General features: G+C 31.4%; 1 protein-coding gene across 1 annotated transcript; it reads left to right on the top strand.

Moving 5' to 3' along the window:
* Nucleotides 1–2,583: 2,583 nt before the first annotated feature.
* On the top strand, nt 2,584–5,712 carry LOC107937128 (glutamate decarboxylase). The gene is made up of 6 exons (XM_016869948.2): nt 2,584–3,696; nt 3,779–3,983; nt 4,069–4,484; nt 4,572–4,825; nt 4,918–4,970; nt 5,072–5,712. The coding sequence occupies exons 1-6, from the start codon at nt 3,611–3,613 to the stop codon at nt 5,552–5,554; spliced, it is 1,497 nt and encodes a 498-aa protein (XP_016725437.1). The 5' UTR covers nt 2,584–3,610; the 3' UTR covers nt 5,555–5,712.
* The last annotated feature ends 13,359 nt before the right edge of the window (nt 5,713–19,071 follow it).

Genomic DNA, 19,071 nt, shown 5'->3' with positions numbered 1-19,071 from the left:
ACTTTCAAATACTTTCACAATTGAATTAGATTTTCAAAAAAAAAAACATAAACATATTTGAAAGTTTTGAGTTTTGTATTAGTTGTTTTGAGTTTCAAAATGTTTTTTTTAAAATTATATTTAAAGTTGATCTTGTTAAAGTTTTAAACATATTTAAGTGAATTCTATTTTTAATATATGTTTTAAATTTTATTCGAAGTGAGTATCATTTTTAAGTTAAATTTTAAATATAATTAAGTGGGATCCTATTTTTAATATATATATACATAACATAAAAGAAGGAACAAGAATATATATGGAAATATTAAATTCTAGGTTAGTTATTTGAGTTACAAAAACTTCAGATCCTATTTTTTGAATTATTTTTTAATAATAAATTATATTAATTAATAAATATAATAAAAAAATTTATTATCCATGTTGGTTTTATTATCCATATTCGAAGTTTGTGGTTACTCTTCCTAACAATATTATCTTAAATTTTCGAACTTGCATCTCCATTTATCCTTGACATTTTTTAAAACAATCAAATATATTATTTTACCTAGATAAGAAAAAAATAATGGTGTAATCTTAAAAAAAAAAATTGTTGCACCTCTATTTCATTTTTAATAGTTTACAATATCAAATTTCTCAAAAAAAAAAGTTTACAATATCAATATAATAAAATATATAATTTTATATTTTTATTTATTTTTATAATTAAATTTAAATAAAAATATTTTAAAAAATTATTTAATTCAAATTCGAATAAGACTGGATCGAGGAAAAAAAGAATTGATAGATATTTAATATCCTTTTAATTTTTTTACATTTATTTTAATTAAATCAGTCAAATTTACTTATTTAATATACATTCACTTTTAATTAATTTTTATATTTATTTTAATTAAATTAAATAAATCAAGCAAATTTATCAATTTATGCTTTGCATATTTAAATTATAAACATTTTATCTATTTCATATTGCAATAATATTTTTAAATTTTTTATATGGGTAAACTACACAAATAATCATTTAACTATAATTTTTTTTTATTTTAAGAACCAAAATAAAAAGTTTACAATTTAAGTACCTAGGTTACATAGTTTGTCATTTTGATCACTCTCATTAAAATTACAAATGACAAGTTAACGTGGCAGTTAAATAAATTGATATTAAGACAAATTTAGCTCTCAACTTTTACATATATATCAATTTACTCATAATTTTAAAAAAATTAACTCTCAAATTTTACAAATATTTCTAATTTGATCTCAATCTTAAAAAAATTAAAAAATATATTAATATATTAATAAATTTAAAAATATATAAAAATACATAAAACTTTTAGAAATTATAGTAATAAATTTAAATTTTATATTAATCTTAATAATAACATTAAATAAATAAATAAAAATTCCCACCCCATCCCTTTGCCCATTCCCCACCGAACCGGGTATTGAAGGAGATGAGATTGCTGAACTTGCTAAGGACAATATTGCCACTCCCTGAATGTGGGCGGGTTCCAATAGTTTTCTGAGTTCCATTATAGATTTCTGCAAGCAAAATTCAAGAGCATCATCTGTTAACTGTCCACAGCCATTTGCTTTAAAGGTGGGGTAGGTCCGGTGGAGGGGGAGAAGGAGGGTGGGGAAGGGGAGAGGAGTTTTTTTTTCTTTTTTTCTTTTTTAATATTAATATAATGATTTTATTTAATATTAATATTAATGCACAATTTAAAATTGTTATATTTTTTAAAATATTTTATGTATTTTTATATATTTGTTTGAATTTTTTTAGAATTAGTATCAAATTGAGAATAGGTGTAACTTTTGAGGGTTAATTTTTTAAAATTATAATTAATATATAAAATTGAGGGCTAAATTTATTATTATACTAATTTTTTTAATTGCCACATCAATTTGTTATTTGTGATTTTAACGGGAGTGATCAAAATAACTAAACTATGTAAAGTGGGTATTTAAATTACAATTTATTTTTTTATTTTAAGTGTCTAAGATGATTTTTTTTTATAATTGAATGATTATCTATGATAATTAATTTTTTAAAAATATTTTAATATCATATATCAAACAATTGATGTTAATGTATATTATTTTTAATAAAATTTGAAGGAAAGGGCTTATTTTAATTAATCACACTAGATAATTATTTATTATTCAGAAATCATACGCTCCTAAAATATTGGAATACCCACAAAGTTTGATAGAAAAATTGATGTAAATTCTGATATTTATTTATATAAAAAAGAGAAATAAAGGGTAAAATCAACTTGTTGGTTTAATATTGAGTTAGGAAGTCTAATGTTGACTTATAGACACAAAATAAAAATATTAATTTTCAGATTGACTAAAGAAATGAATGGTTATTAATAAAATTGGAAGGTTTTTGGGGAATATTCAAAGAGGCCATATTTTGAGATTGACTTGTTCCTCATCCACTCATACCACATAACAACTAGGCCCGGTTCGGCATTGTCAGGTATTTTTTGATTTTTGTTAATCTTTGGCCTAACTACTTCAATACATCCCTACAACATTGTATATATTATTATTGCTGACTTAAGTCCGAATTAAGAATTCCTTTACACCTCAGGGAGTGGGATATTTTATTATTGTCTCTTAATTAAATAAAATGAAGGCTTATATTGTGAATTTGTATATTTTGTTCTACTAAGTCTTTATGCTTTTCTTGTAACTTTCAACTTTCTAATTTGGAGAAACCTAAAATACCCAATTTACAAACATTGTTCTGCACATCTTAAACCATTAATATTTCAATTTCGTTAAAATTTTTTATTACATCTTTTTACAACCAATAAAATTGTTACCTATATTATTATCCCACATTAGCATGAAATTTATTTTTTTTTAAAAATTCAAAGGTTTTCTAGACTTATTACGAATAAAAATAAAAAAAGGCTTTGAAAATTATGTTCTTTGTAGAAGTATCTCAACTTTCTTTTCTTTTTTTAAGGTATATTAACCAAAAACTAAACAATTTTCATTAAGCGAAATATGGAAATTTGAAAATATAAATAAAATAATATGGAAAGAATCAATAAATCAACCAAACGACGCTTTGAAGCGGCTTGAGGGGCGAAGGTGGTTTGCGCCATGGCACGAAAGTTGAAAATTCGTGGGAAACAAGGAAAAGGAATTATCGAAAAGAGCGGCAGGCTGGAAACCCATTTTGATGTTTCAGTGGGTAAGCTGGCTGGTTAGTGGTTAGCCAATGATCTGAATTATCAAAACAAGGACCCCCCACCAGGGCTGCAATGGCTTTCTTTGACTATTGGCTTCCTTCTAATTATATCTTACCATGTGTGTATCTTTCTTTATTCTTCCCCAAAATTCCATTTTTTTTATATTTGCTCCCCTTTTTGAGTATTCATTTCCAAGGCGAACAAGGTCAAATTTGGTATTTGCGCAAGTCATTTTCTAATGGAAGTGGTCAACTGGAACAAAGTCTTCCAATCACATCCCTATAAATACCCATTTGCCTCTCAATGCTTCCTTCACCAAGCAACAACAGTTTTTAGCTTTATACAGATCTTTCATTTCATTCAAATTTCACAGTATTTTTGTGTTTCTTGACACATCAACCATGGTGCTATCCAAGACTGCTTCTCAATCTGATGTCTCAGTTCACTCCACTTTTGCCTCTCGTTATGTCCGACACCAACTTCCTAGGTAAATCTCCAGCTTTTATATCCCTGGGTTCATAGCATCATTTATATGGTGAAAATAGTAGGTAATTAGAAAATTATTGCAGGTTCAGGATGCCAGAGAACTCAATACCAAAAGACGCTGCATATCAGATCATCAACGATGAACTGATGCTTGATGGGAACCCGAGGTTGAACCTTGCCTCTTTTGTCACTACCTGGATGGAGCCTGAATGTAATAAGCTTATTATGGATGCCATTAACAAGAACTATGTCGACATGGATGAGTACCCTGTCACCACCGAGCTTCAGGTTTTTATTCGTAATTCAATGAAAAAGTCAAAAACTTCAATAGTTTTTGCCTCCTAATGGTGTCATTTTCCTATTTTTGATGCAGAATCGGTGTGTGAACATGATAGCACATTTGTTCAATGCACCACTTGGGGACTCGGAGACTGCCGTTGGAGTGGGAACCGTTGGTTCATCCGAGGCAATCATGTTGGCTGGCCTTGCCTTCAAGAGGAAGTGGCAAAACAAGCGTAAAGCTGAAGGCAAACCATATGACAAGCCCAACATCGTGACCGGAGCCAACGTTCAAGTGTGCTGGGAGAAATTCGCTAGGTACTTTGAAGTGGAGTTGAAGGAAGTGAAGCTAAGGGAAGGTTACTATGTAATGGACCCTGCCAAAGCTGTGGAAATGGTTGATGAAAACACCATCTGTGTAGCAGCCATATTGGGTTCAACCCTCAATGGTGAATTTGAAGACGTCAAGCTTTTAAACGATCTCTTGGTAGAAAAGAACAAGGAAACTGGGTACATATCAATTTTTTTTTTTCAGTAACATAAATTTTATAAACTTGAAACATCTCAAGTGCTGATCCTTTAATATCTGTTTTGCAGATGGGATACCCCAATTCATGTTGATGCAGCTAGTGGTGGATTCATTGCACCATTTTTGTACCCAGAGCTTGAGTGGGACTTTAGGCTTCCACTTGTGAAGAGCATCAATGTTAGTGGCCACAAATATGGTCTTGTTTATGCTGGAATTGGTTGGGTTATCTGGAGGAACAAGGAAGACTTGCCTGAGGAACTTATTTTCCACATTAACTACCTTGGAGCTGATCAACCCACTTTCACTCTCAATTTCTCCAAAGGTAACTTATTATTTTAATAAAATTTCATTCATTCTCCATTTTCCATTACAAAATCCAACATTAAACTCAAATATATGCTGTTTTATCTGCAGGTTCTAGCCAAGTCATTGCTCAGTATTACCAGCTAATTCGTTTGGGTTATGAGGTGAGAACTAAGAACATGGCTGATTCAATTCAGGCCAACAAATTTGGCTTCCAACGTATGATTCAATAGTGTATTTTTTCTTTTTTTTTTGGTTACTACAGGGATACAGAAATATAATGGAGAACTGTCATGAAAACGCTATGGTCCTAAAAGAAGGGTTGGAGAAAACAGGTCGCTTCAACATTGTGTCAAAGGACGAAGGGGTTCCACTCGTGGCCTTCTCTCTCAAGGACAACAAGCGCCATGATGAATTCGAGATATCCGAGATGCTGCGCCGATTTGGATGGATCGTGCCGGCCTACACCATGCCGGCGGATGCTCAACACATCACGGTGCTGCGTGTGGTGATCAGGGAAGACTTCTCCCGCACCTTGGCGGAGCGTCTTGTGATTGACATCCAAAAGGTGCTTCATGAACTGGATACGCTCCCAGCAAAGGTTAATGCCAAACTGGCTATGGCTGAGGAAGAAAATAGCAAAAATGGCACAGTGAAGAAGACTGCCATTGAAACCCAGAGGGAAATCACTTCTTACTGGAAGAAATTTGTGAGAGAGAGAAAGACTAACAAGAATAAAATCTGTTAGAACTTATTGTAACACCAACTTTCCCTTTTTATTTTTAGTTTGCCACTTTGTTTCCACCATTTAATTTTCAAGCTTCGGCGTATTTTCTGAGTTCAACCATTAAGGTAATCGATTGTTTAATTCAGGATTTTGCAAGAATTATAGCCCCATTTCCGTAATTTAATGATCCAAATTGCCAGTAAAAATAGTTAACACTTTTATAAATATTCTCTTAATGATTATTTTATTTTTAACGTTAATAAAATTTACTAAAAAAAGTATAAATTCAAACAAATAGTAAATTATGTATTAAAATGTCCCTTTTTACCCGGAGTGTGTTTTGGCATAAGATGCTAATACTGTAATAATAACTATCCAATTCCATTTAGTTTCAACTTATTGTGATTTTAGATGAACCCGTGTTTTGATAAGATGGATGGGGTATTCATCCTCTCATGTGTGACTTGAACAAATTTTTTTAACCTAAATTCGGCTCGGCCTGAATATATTATATGATAAAAATAATTATATTAATTACATATGTTAAATGATAATAATTATATATATTTATTTTTATATTTATATTAAGTCACTAACCCAATAATAATTAAATTGATTACCCAAAACTTAAAAAAAACTTACCCAGCTAAATAACCCAACCTAAATTATAAAACTTTAAAAACTATATTTAATACAATAAAACTTTTATTATATTTATTTATTTTTTTAATATAATAAAATATTTATTATATTTATGGTAATTATATTAATATAAATTGTAACACCCTCTACCTAACCCGAATCATCGAGTCCGGATCTTAGATGTTACAACATACAAATACTTAGCATAAATTTTAAACAATCTGCGTATAATCATTTTTCAACATTCTTCTTATTATTTTAATAAATGTTTTCTGAACAAAAGAAATAAAGAAAACTTTCAAGAATTCAACATACCCTTAAAAATAATATAAGACATTACAACGCAAAAGTTTGTTAAAGATAGACTTTTGTTGGCATAGAGAATTATACGCCATACTCCTAAGATGTCCTCTGAATGCATAATATCCCAACTCGTCGTTTCCCTGACGCATTCTTTGCTTGATCCCTTCTGACGTATCCACTCTTATAGCGAAACTTGAAACATAAATAAACATTTTGTAAGTTCACATGAACTTAGTGAGTGTTTATATAAAATACCTTGAAACCTTTGCAGTTGACTTCTCATCGTGAAGATCTTGGATTTCATCTTTGTCCTAGGCAGGTACTTTCCTGTATCAGTGTATACATATTCATCCACTTCTTTACTTGACTAATCTATTCACGAATCATTCTTTAGACAGATTCCCATATTTCATTAATCAATACTTACAATTAACATGTTCCTCTCCAAATGAATATCCATATAGAACCTACCTTCGACGCAATTCTCCTTTCAATAAACATAGAATGCTTTTTCTCTCAAAATGGTTACTCTCAAACACTTCTTGGTGGATAATAAAACTAGCAGATCTCTTAAGTTAAAATCCATACTGTTCTTAATTATGGCGGATTCTTATACTAATTCTAGTAGCTATCTGATTTCCAATCAGTACATATTCTGAACCAACTCCTAAATCATAACTTATTCTGATAATGAAGCGTTCCAGATCTAGTAGAATTCCAGACGACTATGTTACATAAAATGAGAATGCCCAACTTAACAAACAACTTAGATTATAACTAGCATCTAAATGAAACATGAAAAACCATTTAACTTTGGTGGTTACTAGATTGCTAAGATTACTTCCTTAAATATCGTAGACAAACTTAGGTCCAATAAACACTTAAACCTTTCATAATTACGAATACGCCAATTTCTTGTATGGATAGATTACTATGATGAATACACCCTTCATATAAATACAGTTGGAGGCTCTTCCAAAAGTTTTACTTAGATCATATTCAGATTCTACCATAAGACTAACCAAGTAGATATATCATTAAACTTACCAATTCTTTATCATCATATTAGTTAGCAGATAAGCCTCAAATTTTACCTAGATCACAACACTGAAGCATTCGACCGGACTTCACCATTAGGCTGCTATAGAATACGTAACATAAACATCACAAAATAAGCCACACAGGCTCCATCAAATATGCCATAAAGGCCTTACGAAACACGCCTCAAAGGTGTCACAGAGAATTACGTGTTTACTGACCCGTCAAACTATCTCAAAGATTGCCATAGGGTTTCTTCCACATAGTCTTATACTTAACTTCATGTCGTGATTTACCAGTCCAATCCATATTTTACTGGAGGCATCACCATGAATGTTTTCATCATCATAAGATGCCATGGGTTTTAGCTACATGGTTTTATACATACTCTCATGCCGTGATCTGCTAGTCTAATCTACATCTCACTGGTGGCATCACCATAAGTATTTCATTGTCACCGTGATCTACTTGTTTCGTTAGCAATGTCCCTACCCTACCGGAGGCATCACAAATGGATATTGACTTATCCAATGTAGTATACACTTACTAAAATTCATTTTAATACCTGACTTATTCATATTCTCTTAACAAAATCTACCTTTCCATACTTGATTTCGCATGTGTTTACATCATAGATTATTTCATTCATAAAATAACTCATTTACCTCAAATGTGAACTTGCAACTAAATTACTATGCCTTACACACTTGCCAATTATCCGAGATGTTATCATCTTATATCTCTACTTGAATAGTTCACATGCAAGAACCAGGATAGAGACTTACATGATACTCATATTTACTACAGCTCAAAGTTCGAAACCTAAATGTTTTTATCGAACCAGAAACAACAGCTTAAAGAACATGGAACTGCCATTAAAACCCATTTACAGACAAATTGCTAACATCTCAACTACAGACGACCCCCATACAGGGTGTAATAGCCCGTTTTTATGGGTAATCGAAAAGTAGTTTCGAGACCACAATCTGACATTGAAAAATTTATTTTATTATTATTTTAATATTTATAGCATGATATTAAAGTTGTGTGAAATTTTCGTAAAAAAAATTTACCATTTGAGTGGTTAATTCGGTAAAAAGAACTAAATCGCGTAAAGCGTAAAAGTTGAATTCTATAAGTTAAAGGTATTAAATGGCTGTGATATTAAATAGTAGGACTCCTTAAGTGGTAATTATTCCATAAATGTTGATAGCGGAATTCTATGGCTTGGTATAATGGAAAATTTAAATGTTATTAAAGGTTAAAATGGTAAAATGGTTAAAATGACTTAATTAACTAAAATAAAAACCAAAATCGTGTTAATTTCCTTCATCTTCCACCGAATTTAGATAAAATAAACATCCATGGAATTATTTTAGGGTTCAGCCCTTGTTGTCTTTAATTGAGGTATGTTTTGAGCTCGGTTTTTGATGATTTTTATGTTTTTGTGATTATTGCTTCGTGTTCTAGCTAGCCCGTACCCTAATTTCTAAATTTTTTGATGAATTTGTGAGTTTCCATTGATGATAGATTGATATTTTTGAGAGTTGATGATGGAAAATGAATAATTGTTGATAGATCAATATGTTTTGTTAAGTGATTTTTGGTAAAAATGTCAAATAAGGATTAAATTGTGAAAAGTGTAAATTGAGGGGTTGAAATGTGAAATAAATTGAAAATATGTGTTGATATTAATATTTGGAAAATTTTTCTAGCTTGGGTTTGTGCTTAATTTCATGAAATTGTGATTTTATGTGATAAGGACTAAATTGTAAAAATGTCGAATAATAGGGGTAAAAGTGTAATTTTGCCAAAATGTGTAAATTGTGTTAAATTGAATGAATTTATGATTAAATAAGTAAATTTTGTTATTATATAGATTGAGAAAAATAAGATTTGGATCTAGAACAGGAGAAAACAAAGTATCGGACTAGTCGATCTGTTCTGTCGTTTTAACGATCAATGTAAGTTCGTATGCAATAAGCATTGTTATATTTATGATTTTAATGCTTAGATATCGTATAAATTGTATATACATGACTATTGTTATGTTTGATGACATTTCAGCTAAATATGACACTTATTGTCAAGTTCGGTATAGCTTTGGCTAAATTTGGCACTTAGTGTGCGATTTGAGATAGCTTCGACTATGTACAGCACTTAGGGTGTGGGACATCAAATATGGCACTTAGTGTGTGAAATATTGAGAATGGCACTTGATGTACATTGAGAATGACATTTAGCGTGTGAAATATCGAATAATTCAACGGGCATAGTCAAGACGAGAATTAAAGTACGGTTGGAATAAGTAATACAGGTACGTACAGAACATATGTAAGAATCAAATTAAAGTAAATTGGTGAGTTCATATTGTATTATATATATTAAATAAGAAAGAATTGGGTATAAGTATGTTTCATGTCAAAAAGTGTTTTTTTGACTATAATGAAGTATATATTGAATGTTATGTGAGATATGAATAATAGTTGTTTAAACTAAATATACATATGGCAATCGACTAATAAGACCATAATCGGGTTATGACACATGAAAGAAAGACCACAGAAGGGCCTTGGCAATGTATGTGTAAGACCATAGTTGGACTATGGCATCGGAAAATCAATAAATTTGAATCATGTGAACTTATAAACCAGAGAGGTTTGATAAGAGTATGGGTGATAAATATAAAGGTATCAATACAGGTATGTACAGAAAACTACTCAAGTGTCGAGTTACATGAAGTTGAGAACTTATGTATGAGGACATGAATAATTTGATGTTAGCTCATGAATTGATGCTTTAAATGTTAACGATTTATCTATTTCGAATTGCTATATGAATGTTGTGATCATTTTAGGCTCACATACGAACTTACTAAGCTATGAAGCTTATTTTGTGTTATTTTTCTATGTTTTATAGTGTTTCGGATGTTTGCTCAGGTTGAAAGTCATCAGAGATCGTATCACACTATCCGGCTATTGACTTTTGGTATTTTATTTACACTTTGTGACTTGGTTATATGGCATGTATAGGCTTGAGTCTTTTTGATAAAGGTTTTGGTGATGTATTTCGTCATTTTATATGGCTTATTAATGACTTATGTTTGATGTGTAATTTTCCTTGTGTAATGGCATAATTTTTTATGGTTGGTGATGGTTCAAGATGATCATTTGATCAACTGGTATATGATGGGTATTTACTTATGAAAAGCATGATTTTGGAAGGAATGGCTAATAGATGATTTATGAGTCAAGCTTCGTGTGTGATTAATGGTAATAAAAATACATATTGAAATAGGTTGTACTGATAAGCATTATATGTGTTTTGGTATATGATGGAATAGGTGTAAAATGAGAAATGAATCATGCTAGTTTTGGTATGTGTTTTGTACAGGAAATGGCATGATTTGTATATGAATTGGCATGTTTTGGTTGCCTATAAGTGTATTAAAATGATATAAAATGTTGTGTTTAAGTATGCATGAGGAGGGTGAGAAATGTGGCTTAAACCAATCCTATTTTCACTCCACACGGCTGAGCACATGGGCATGTGACTCAACCGTGTGAGACACAAGAACTTTGTACACGGTCATGTGTCCCTTGGGGTAGCCCTTCGAATTTAAGTCAGTATACCCTATAGGTTTGGCACGGCCTAGACACACGAGCATGTCTACTGGCCGTGTGTGGCACATAGGCTGGTACATAGGCTTGTGGCTAGTCGTGTGACCCAATTCAGTAATCTCTCCAGTTTTCCCACAGCCATAGCACACAGACATGTCTCTGGCCGTGTGGTGTAAGTCAGAATGTATGCTCTGTTTTCACACAACCTGTGATACGGATGTGCCTGGTGGCCATGTGAGGCACACGGCTTGTTCACATGGGGTTTGACACTTTAATGTTGAAAAATTTTCTGAGTTTTTCAAAGTTTGCGATTATTATCGATTTAGTCCTGAACCACTTCTAAGCATGTTTTAAGGTCTCATAGAGCCTTATGCGGGACAATGTAAATGATTTGAATGGGTTTTATATATGAATGCATAAATGTATATGTTCTGTATGTAAACGATGTGTATTGATCGGAAATTCCTTGTAACACTATTTCGATGACATATACGAGTATTTGAGCTACAGTGTAGTTGATTATAGGACTAACGTAACAAGTGAGAGTCTAGCTATACATGCCATATTTAACCTGTGATAGTGTGATATCTCCCGATTATGACGAGAATTGTTTTAATTAGACTGACGGGCGTGTCTACTGGCCGTACACAGATTGTTATTGAAATTATATTTGAATTCCTTTTGTGTTCAAAATGCATTATTAACAGCTGGGATATTATCTATTTATACAGTTGAGACATTGGTCTTATTATGACATTATGATTTTTATTTGATGAAAGTGGCTTCCATATAGTTCAGGGCTTCGTTGATTAATAGATAAAATAGTTTTGTTAATATAAACCTTTTGTAATTTTCATGAAAGAGTTGACATCGGCAAAAGTATAAATAATAGCAGATCAAGTTCAATTTGTATAATGGTTATCTTTCTTCAGGTAAATCTGGATATATGTCAATGAATTTAAAATGGGATTGTTATGCTTCATTTGAGTTATGCAAATTTTTAAAGATCATTGCTTGTATTCGGAAGAAAGTGTGATAAATGGTATGTCTGGGTTATCCTTATAACAAGAAGAAATGATTTAGTCTGATTTGAGTTATTTGCTTGAAAGGTTAATGGAGTTATATGTGTTTGAGTTTATCCTCAGGTCTATAAATAAATTTTGTACATTCACGAGTTAATTGAGGGATAGTCTAAATGAAGAATTTATATTCTAGAAGATGTGATACTGAATTATATTTAATGGAACGGTTCTATTGAGAAATGTTTTTGTAAATTAAAGTTGTTTTGATTGAAGAAATCATCATGCTTGTAAAGTTTGCATGATATGATACTTATTAATAAAGTGGTGAACAGTTGAAGACATTATTAACTGAGGCATTAGTTTTGGTTCAGCTTGCATCGGGTAAAGAGTTTATGATTTTCAGCCATGCATCATTGAATGATTTGAAATGGGTTCTAGTACAAGAAGGAATAGTGATTGCTTATGCTATATACAGTAAAGCTGCATGAAAAGAATTATACGACATGTGAATTAGAGATGATTGATAATGTATTTGTGTTGAATAGTTAGTGATATTGATTATTTGGTGAGTAATGTGACAACTTTAATGATTACTTGAGTTAAAAGTATTTAATGACTCAGAAAGATCTGAATTTACGACAACGAAGATGGCTTGAATTGCTGAAAGAATACAAGTTAGAAATTGATTATCACCCAGAGAAAATGATTACAGTCATGGATGTTATGAACAAGAAACCTTTGTGTGCTTTATGAGCTATGAATACGCGATTGATCTTATCGGATGTTGGATAGAAATTAGCTGAGTTAAAAGCATTTAGCAAATTTTTGAAATTCAGAAATGTATCAGTGTATTGCAAGTTAAAAAGGGGATTCAACGTAAACTGACTCATGATTTAAAAAATTTCAGATTGGAACCGATGATTGTTTGTTATTTCAAGATAGAGTTCGTGTACCAAGAATTCTAGAGATTATGCAACAATTGTTACATATGGCTCACAAAGGTAATTATTTGTTCATTCGGGGAGTACTATGATGTACAATAATCAGAGACAGTTGTATTAGTGAATGAGCGTGAAATTTGACATTTCTGACTTTGTATCCAACTATCTGATCTATCAACAAGTTAATGCTGATCATCAAATGTTTTCAAGACTGTTATAGAATGTGTTGCTATCTGAGTAGTAAAAAAAATAGAATTTCACGATTTAGCTATAAAGAGAAGTTAAGTTCATGATTTATCAGGCTGTATAAGATTATTGAGAGAATGAGACCGTATGAGATTACCGTCGGCACTTGAGAAGGTCCATAATGTGTTTCTTATATATATGAAATGATGATACAGATAAGGTCCTTTATCTATAGTATCTTTTTCAGAAGTAGAAACTCAACTTGTTTTGGCATATAGTAAAGAACAGATCAGAATCTTAACTCGTGAGATTGAAAAGTTTAGAAATCTAAGGTTATGTAAGAAATTGATGAGGCTAGTGAAAACAAATCACTAATCTATTCTCTGATAAGATTTTTGGGGACGAAAATCCCTAAAGGAAAGAGAGTTGTAACAGCTCGTTTTTAGAGTTAATCGAAACAGTAGTTTCGGGACCACAATCCGACATTGAAAAATTTATTTTATTATTATTTTAATATTTACAGCATGATATTAGAGTTGTGTGCAATTTTCGTAAAGAAATTTTGTCGTTTGAGTGGTTAATTCGGTAAAAAGGACTAAATCGCGTAAAGCGTAAAAGTTGAATTCTATAAGTTAAAGGTATTAAATGGCTGTGATATTAAATAATGGGACTCCTTAAGTGATAATTATCCCATAAATGTTGATAGTGGAATTCTATGGCTTGGTATAATGGAAAATTTAAATGTTATTAAAGGTTAAAATCGTAAAATGGTTAAAATGACTTAATTAACTAAAATAAAAGCCAAAATCATGTTAATTTCCTTCATCTTCCACCGAATGTAGATAAAAGAAGCATCCATGGAAGTATTTTAGGATTCGGCCCTTGTTGTCTTTAATTGAGGTATGTTTCGAGCTCGGTTTTTGATAATTTTTATGTTTTTGTGATTATTGCTTCGTGTTCTAGCTAGCCCGTACCCTAATTTCTAAATTTTTTAATGAATTTGTGAGTTTCCATTGATGATAGCTTGATATTTTTGAAATTTTATGATGGAAAATGAATAATTGTTGATAGATCAATATGTTTTGTTAAGTGATTTTTGGTAAAAATGTCAAATAAGGATTAAATTGTGAAAAGTGTAAATTGAGGGGTTGAAATGTGAAATAAATTGAAAATATGGTTGATAGTAATAAATGGAAAATTCGGCTAGCTTGGGTTTGTGCTTAATTTCATGAAATTGTGATTTTATGTGATAAGGACTAAATTGTAAAAATGTCGAATAATAGGGATAAAAGTGTAATTTTGACAAAATGTATAAATTGTGTTAAATTGAATGAATTAATGATTAAATAAGTAATTTTTTTATTATAGAAATTGAGAAATATGAGATTTGGATCTAGAACGTGAGAAAACAAAGTATCGGACTAGTCGATCTGTTCCGTCGTTTTCACGATCGAGGTAAGTTCGTATGCATTAAGCATTGTTATATTTATGCTTTTAAGTTTAGATATCGTATAAATTGTATAAACGTGACTGTTGTTATGTTTGATGACATATCGGCTAAATATGGCACTTAGTGTGCGGTTCAGTATAGCTTTGCGTAAATTTGGCACTTAGTGTGCGATTTGAGATAGCTTCGGCTATGTACAACACTTAGTATGCGAGACATCAAATATGGAACTTAGTGTGCGAAATATTGAGAATGGCACTTACTTAGTGTGCGAAATATTGAGAATGGCACTTAGTGTGCTAGATATTGAGAATGACACTTAGTGTACGAAATATCGAATGATTTAACGGGCATAGTCAAGACGAGAATTAAAGTACGGTTGGAATAAGTAATACAGGTACATACAGAACTTATGTAAGAATCGAATGAAAGTAAAATGGTGAGTTCATATTGTATTATGTATATTAAATAAGAAAGAATTGAGTATAGGTATGTTTCATGTTAAAATGTGTTTATTTGATTATAATGAAGTATATATTGAATGTTATGTGAGATATGAATAATAGTTGTTTAAACTAAATATTTGTTTAAACTAAATATACATATGGCAATCGACTAATAAGACCATAACTGGGTTATAGCATTTGAAAGAAAGACCACAATAGGGCCTTAGCAATGTATGTGTAAGACCACAGTGGGACTATGGCATCGAAAAATAGATAAATTTGAATCATAAGCATTTATAAACCAAAGAGGTTTGATAAGAGTATGAGTGATAAATATAGAGGTATCAATACAGGTATGTACGGAAAACTACTAAGTATCGAGTTACATGAAGTTGAGAACTTGCAAATGAGGACATGAATAATTTGATGTTAGCTCATGAATTTATGCTTTAAATGTTAATGATTTATCTATTTCGAATTGCTATATGAATGTTGTGATCATTTTATGCTCACATACGAACTCACTAAGCTGTGAAGCTTACTTTGTGTTATTTTTCTATGTTTTATAGTGTTTTCGACATTTGCTCGGGTTGAAAGTCATAGGAGATCGCATCACACTATCCGACTATGGACTTTCGGTATTTTATTTACACTTTGTGACTTGGTTATATGGCATATATAGGCTTGAGTATTTTTGATAAAGGTTTTGGTGATGTATTTGGTCATTTTATATGGCTTATTAATGACTTATGTTTGATGTGTAATTTTCCTTGTGTAATGCCATAATTTAGTATGGTTGGTGATGGTTCAAGATGATCATTTGATCAATTGGTATATGATGGGTATTTACTTGTGAAAAGCATTATTTTGGACTTAATAAAGGAATGGCTAATAGATGATTTTTGAGTCAAGCTTTGTGTGTGATTAATGGTAATAAAAATACATATGGAAATAGGTTGTATTGATAAGCATGATATGTGTTTTGGTATATGATGGAATAGGTGTAAAATGAGAAATGAATCATGCTAGTTTTGGTATGTGTTTTGTACAGGAAATGGCATGATTTGTGTATGAATTGGTATGTTTTGGTTGCCTATAAGTGAATTGAAATGGTATAAAATGTTGTGTTTTAAGTATGCATAAGGAGGGTGAGAAATGTGGCTTAAACCAAGCTTACTTTCATTCCACACGGCTGAGCACACGGGCATGTGGTTCAACCGTGTGTGATATGATCACGATTTTCGTATGATAGGTTTTAAATATTTATAAAGAATCGTTCTTGAAACTAACTATTATCACGATGTAGGTAAGTGTACCTGTCGAACAGTAGTATAGTTTTAGCAAGACCAGATTTTCGAACCCAAAAGAACTAAGAGTACTAGTAATGACTGTCTTTTTATTATCTAGCCTAAGAATACTAACTAATTATCTGAACTAAGAATTCGCAGGAAGTAGAATTGGGGGATTACTTTTGGAAAATGATTGAATTAAGACAATACCTAAGGAAAAATCCACCTAGACTTTACTTGTTATTCTAGCTCCGAATCGGACGATTTATTCATTTAACTTGTCCCGTAGAGATCCCTAAGTTATATTATTATCCCTATTCAGCATTAATAACATCTAATCCCTAGATTGAATAATTGAGACTTTTCTCTAATTAACACCCTAGGGTTGTATTAACTCGATCTATGGATCCCCTTATTAGGTTTCACCCTAATCCGACAAAATCTTGTCACCCTATGTCTAGGTGTGCAATCAACTCCGCTTAATTATGACAAATGTACTCTTAGACAGGGTCTATTCCTCCTCTGAATAAGAGCTTATCTTGAATCAATATCCTGGGATATCAAAACAAGAATTAAGAACACATAATTAATAATAAGTTAAATATTTATCATACAATTCAGAAAATAATAATAAGATTCGTCTTAGGTTTCATTCCCCTTAGGTATTTAGGGGATTTAGTTCATAACTAAAAAGGAAAACATCTCAGAAGAATAATGAATACAAAACATAAAGAAAACCCAAAACTCCTGAAGGGAAATTGAGGGGAGATCTTCAGTCTTGACGGTGACTCCAGCTTCTAAGATGGACCAATCGGCTTTCCTTAAGCAGTTCCCTGCCTCCTTCTTTCTGTGCCCCTTTTCCTCTTCCTTTAAGGCATATTTATAGGCTTTAGAATGCCTAAAAGCCCTTAAAATTAGCCTTTTCCGAATTGGACTCAACTTGGGCTCGGCAGGGACACGTCCGTGTGAGTTATGTTTCGATTCTGCCAGATTGACACGGCCGTGTAGTATGCCTGTGTGAGGAAGTCCAAGCCGTGTTGATTTCGTACTTTGGCCCATTTTCTCCATTTTGGCTCGTTTCTCGTTCCTTTCACTCTTCTATGCTCACCTAAGTATAAAACATGAAATTAAGGCATTAGGAGCATTGAATTCACCAATTCTAAGGAAAAATCATCCGTAAAATGCGTTAAGCATGGGGTAAAAATATGTATAAATTACGGTTTATCAAATACCCCCACACTTAAGCATTTTCTTGTCCTCAAGCAAAATTCTCAACTCATATTCAAAATAAATTCTTCTCAACCTATAATTTCTATCGATAATATCTCAAAATAATCCATAAGTAATCATACATTGAAAATTCAACTAAAAGAACATCAAAGTTTCAAACATTCCAAGTTGAGTATTTAATCATGCAAAACTTTAGGCATCTCCCCTTATCTAAGTGGTTACCTTGATTTGAAATCTCACGGAGTTTAACATCCTCACTAAAGATTCACTCAAATCACTCAAAGTGTTTAAGGACAATGGAAGTAGCACTCATCAGTCAATATGAAAAGTTATTACCATAGGCTTGCATGAAAATCACATCTCCACCACTATAATTTGAGATGATCCATTAATCAAAAGGTCTTTAGAGGGTTGTAACGTGGCTTTGGTTAGGGGGTGTGGTCACAAGCTAAAAGAAACGGTTAGAATTGAGATTGAATTGAAAAATCATTTAACTAGAAAAAGATTTAATCATCACTTGCTACAACAGAGCTTCTTCTCAGAATATGGAATTTAAATACTTAAGCTCAAAAACAAAAAAATACTACTAATGTGTATACACAGTTTTTATTTACTTATTTTAAGAACAAGTTAAATAACATAGACTAACTATTAAGAACAAGATATAGCTGAGTAACTATTTCAATTCAAATCTCGACAAAAATAGGGATCAAATTAATTTAGGGGATTTCAACAATAATGGGTTAAGGGTTAATATTAAGGGTAATACAAGAAATGGCTTGTTAGCTCAACGGGGTCTACTAAGGGTTAATTGTGGAGGTAGGCTTTCCATGACATGAGTGGGTTAATCCTAAGTGCCTTTCTCATTTTGACATATCAAATCAAATAGTGTGGTCTTGACATGCATAATCAAGTAAGTTCTAGAATAACAGCTCAATATTGACACACTCAAAGTAATAATAAAAGTGAGCATGAAAGAATTAATAGATGCTAAAAAGGCTAAAAAATCTCACAAAATTATGGCTTTTTGATGTTTAAAACTTGTGAATTCCAACTCAAAGTAATACCTAAACTTTGGAGAAACAACCTAAAATTTTAAATTTTTAAAAATCAACTTATTATGCTTGATTCTCTAATGTCTTAAAGTTTAAACAATCAATGCATAAATGCCTATGTTTTAATTCAAGATATATCAATAAAAATCATAAATCAATCAAAATTTATCCTAAATATGATATGAGAGCTTTTCAAGAGAACAAGGCAGTCATTCAAGGATTTTTCTGATAGTAAAATGAATACCTCCACACTTAAGATGTGCATTGTCCTTAATGTACAAAGATAGATATAAGAATATAAAAATAAGATAGGGAGAGG

This window comes from Gossypium hirsutum, chromosome A01 (genome assembly GCF_007990345.1).
Source record: "Gossypium hirsutum isolate 1008001.06 chromosome A01, Gossypium_hirsutum_v2.1, whole genome shotgun sequence".
NCBI lineage: Eukaryota > Viridiplantae > Streptophyta > Magnoliopsida > Malvales > Malvaceae > Gossypium > Gossypium hirsutum.
The sequence above is the reverse complement of the archived record's forward strand: the minus strand, read 5'-3'. Positions and strand labels throughout refer to the sequence as shown.

Bases quoted from the DNA above. Each gene is read 5' to 3' on its own strand.
- LOC107937128 (XM_016869948.2), top strand. From the start codon at position 3,611: ATGGTGCTATCCAAGACTGCTTCTCAATCTGATGTCTCAGTTCACTCC. The intron at 3,697-3,778 runs GTAAATCTCCAG...AAATTATTGCAG, and splicing joins GTCCGACACCAACTTCCTAG to GTTCAGGATGCCAGAGAACT. The intron at 4,971-5,071 runs GTGAGAACTAAG...TGGTTACTACAG, and splicing joins TAATTCGTTTGGGTTATGAG to GGATACAGAAATATAATGGA.